Here is a 3,100-nt window from a genome sequence, read left to right on the forward strand (position 1 = left end):
ACAACATGTTATACCGATTTTCTTTGAAACTTGCCGTAATCAAATGCTTTTCTTCCAAGGTTTCAAAATCTTATTGATCACAGTTCATTGCGCAGAATAGCCTAGACGAAGTTGTTGGTTGGTCAAGTCTAGCCTTCGTAAGAATAGTAATACACAAACTATTCTTCTATAGTAGCAGTACGGTTAATAATTGTGTTGAATAAGCATGAAAACTACAACTTAGGAATAAACAATCATAGTTTTTGCACATCAAGAATTGAATACACTACCGATGGCTAAACATATGCATATTTCTGATATAGATTATACCAACATGACCAACATCACATACCGTGAAAGCTACAAATATTATTCTAATCGGGTAATTTGTATCGTTTGAAATTTTAAAGATTCAGAAAAATATCTAAAGATTAGAGGTGAAAACATCTAAAATATTATATAAGACTTATTTCTTCTATAATATTCCTATTTACCTTTTTGACAAATAGTCAAACTTACCATTCTCTAAGTTTATATATCTATGTCATGCATCTATTTCCAAACAATGAAATGATCCAGTCTTGAGGAGTTTATATAGAGTTCGTTTTTAAGGTCAAACTAAAAACCCTCTTTGCAAAGATATGAGTGCTTTCGCAGTTTGCACTAGATTTATTTCTCCCTTTTGGTCCCGTCAATAAAACAAGATAGTTTTCTAGTCCTAAGCATGTTGGTTTGACAATAATTGCATCTTAATGAAACAAACTTCAGCAAACTCTGCCTTAAAGTAGACGCTAATTGATATATTCAAAATCTTAGACGAGAACAAAATCTTGTAAACAGATCTCGCATCTTTGGATACAAACAATTATAAGTATATGCTAATCATGTTCAGTTATTGCTAGAAGGAAGGATCGGTTCACTAAAAATTGCCAATAAATTGAATACTTTGCCGGCATAATAAGAAAACAGATGTGATTATTCTATTATGATTCCACCAAAAAAAAATAATAGTTCCTTAGTTCTTAGCCCAGATATATTATTTGGGGGCAAAAAAATTTAAGAATCTAGTGACACTTTAAATGTGCATTATGATATAAGCCATGTCTACAAGTGCACACGTCCTAATTAACCACTTCTTTGACAATCTGTACATTTCACATTGAAAAACATAAGCATTAAGGTTGGTGGTTCAACATTTCTCATCCCATATCCTAAATGATATGATTTTAGTGCTAAAAAGGAAAGAAACTACATATAATTACAGAAAAAGTACGTGATTTAATTTGATACACTGTTAATTATAGCTTGAGTTTGGCAGTGCAATCGACATCAACTTCTTGACTGAGAACTTGAACAGAAATGTCACAAGTGCTAAAGACCTTTGCATCAAACTTGAAAACGTTCAGCACAACCGCTTTACCATGCAAATTTGCAGTTGATGTAAAGTTCAAACGCCCAGAACCAAAATCTTGCCAAAAATATGGACTTGTAACCAGCTTTTCTGCAGTAATATTAGCAATGGTGCTAATATTAAGCTTTCCCCTTGCTGGAACACTTCCTTCTTCAAGCGGGATTGCAGCGATATTCATCCCACGGTAATCAACAAAAGTTGTGGAGTTCTTGAACTGAAATCCTCCATAATTTCGATTGTAAATGGTGGCGTTTATTCCCATTGTTGCATTTAGGCTTAGGGTTGGAAACAATTGAAATTGAACGTTTTCTAGCTTTGCTGGTAAGGGTTTGATCAAGGGATCTTTAGGCTTGAAAACAGTAAAAACTAGTGTGACAGAAACAACTACAAGAATGATGAGACCTATTGCTGAAGCACCACAGCAAATTTTGAGGTTTCTCTTTGATCTTCTTGGTAGAGCCATATTTAATCTCAGCTTGAAAATGCAATCTGCACAATTAATCTTCTGATGAGTTGTTGAAGAATGGTTGAAATATTACAAGCATGATTTATATACCAGTTCAATTGATTGATGTGGACAATAGGAAATTCTTAGTACACGACTCATTTTTTGTAATAAAGTAGGGATTTTTTAGCTTGAGTTAACTGTTTGGTTATGTTGACAAGGTTGGTGTCCTTTGCCTTACGCAGTCGTCCACATAAGGAGACGTGCGGGAAAACGATGTGTTAACATAGATGATTAACCCTCCAAAATATGAACAATTGTCAGTTCAATATAAACTTTCAACTTTATAACACAAGAATATATATTTATCTTTTCCTTTGAATTGTTAAACTTCAAAAGTTGTTCTAATTTTTTTTTTTTTGTAAGCATATTTGTTCTGATATAGAAAAAAAAAATAGTAACCAAAAAGCTAATTAAACAGAATATAAGGAGGAATGCTTTTAGGAGATATTAATAAATTTGGTTTTTTAGCAAATAAATAAATACATAAACAGAAGGCAATCAAAAAAATTTAAACAGAGAAAAAGAAATGGAGTACCTCTCTCATAAACAGAAAAATCAAGGCCTTCTGTCAAATTACTTGTCTTTGATAACCATTCTTTACGTTAACTTTCATGTATTCATACTCTAAAAGCAAAAGAAATCATACCAGCATATATATAGGGAAGACTTTGCATAAGCAATTTGTTTTCTTAGCCAATAGCCATGACTTTATAAAATCAACAGACACCACTTTTCATTTGTCTCATTCACTAAGGAATGCAACTTTTTTTTTTTCACTTTTCGTTTCTTTTGATTAGTAGAAACAGTCTATTTCAGGAACTAGGAAGGATTTTAGTCTAGAATTTTAAGCCAGCATAAATATCTTCCTTTTATTACATTGCTCAATCACTCCAAAGTTTGCAACGCTTTGTAGTTTGTGTCTTTTGGGTGAGATACAAGCGCCAAAAAGATCAGATTTGGCTCTCTGTTTTTATAGGTAGCAACTTTTCAGGCTTCTTACACAGTACTTGAAGCAAAAAGGGTAATGTGAAACTTAGGAAAATTGAAGTGAAGAAACCATATTCAATAACCATATACGTATTTTTATCTTTATTTTGAAGAGAAAGGAGATGAAAGCGTTAGAAAAGAATTGTATAATTTCTTTTGCTTGACTATAAAGATCTGTTTATACTAGCGGAACTAAGTGCCTGACACGTTACTTT

General features: G+C 32.4%; 1 protein-coding gene across 1 annotated transcript; it reads right to left on the bottom strand.

Annotated features, from left to right (window-relative positions):
* Window positions 1-1,277: 1,277 nt before the first annotated feature.
* Window positions 1,278-1,853, bottom strand: LOC113687480 (uncharacterized). Its single transcript, XM_027205084.2, has one exon. The coding sequence runs from the start codon at window positions 1,851-1,853 to the stop codon at window positions 1,278-1,280; it is 576 nt and encodes a 191-aa protein (XP_027060885.2).
* Between the last annotated feature and the right edge of the window lie 1,247 nt (window positions 1,854-3,100).

The sequence above is a fragment of the Coffea arabica genome, chromosome 5e (assembly GCF_036785885.1).
Source record: "Coffea arabica cultivar ET-39 chromosome 5e, Coffea Arabica ET-39 HiFi, whole genome shotgun sequence".
Classification (NCBI taxonomy): domain Eukaryota; kingdom Viridiplantae; phylum Streptophyta; class Magnoliopsida; order Gentianales; family Rubiaceae; genus Coffea; species Coffea arabica.

Bases quoted from the DNA above. Each gene is read 5' to 3' on its own strand.
- LOC113687480 (XM_027205084.2), bottom strand. From the start codon at position 1,853: ATGGCTCTACCAAGAAGATCAAAGAGAAACCTCAAAATTTGCTGTGGT.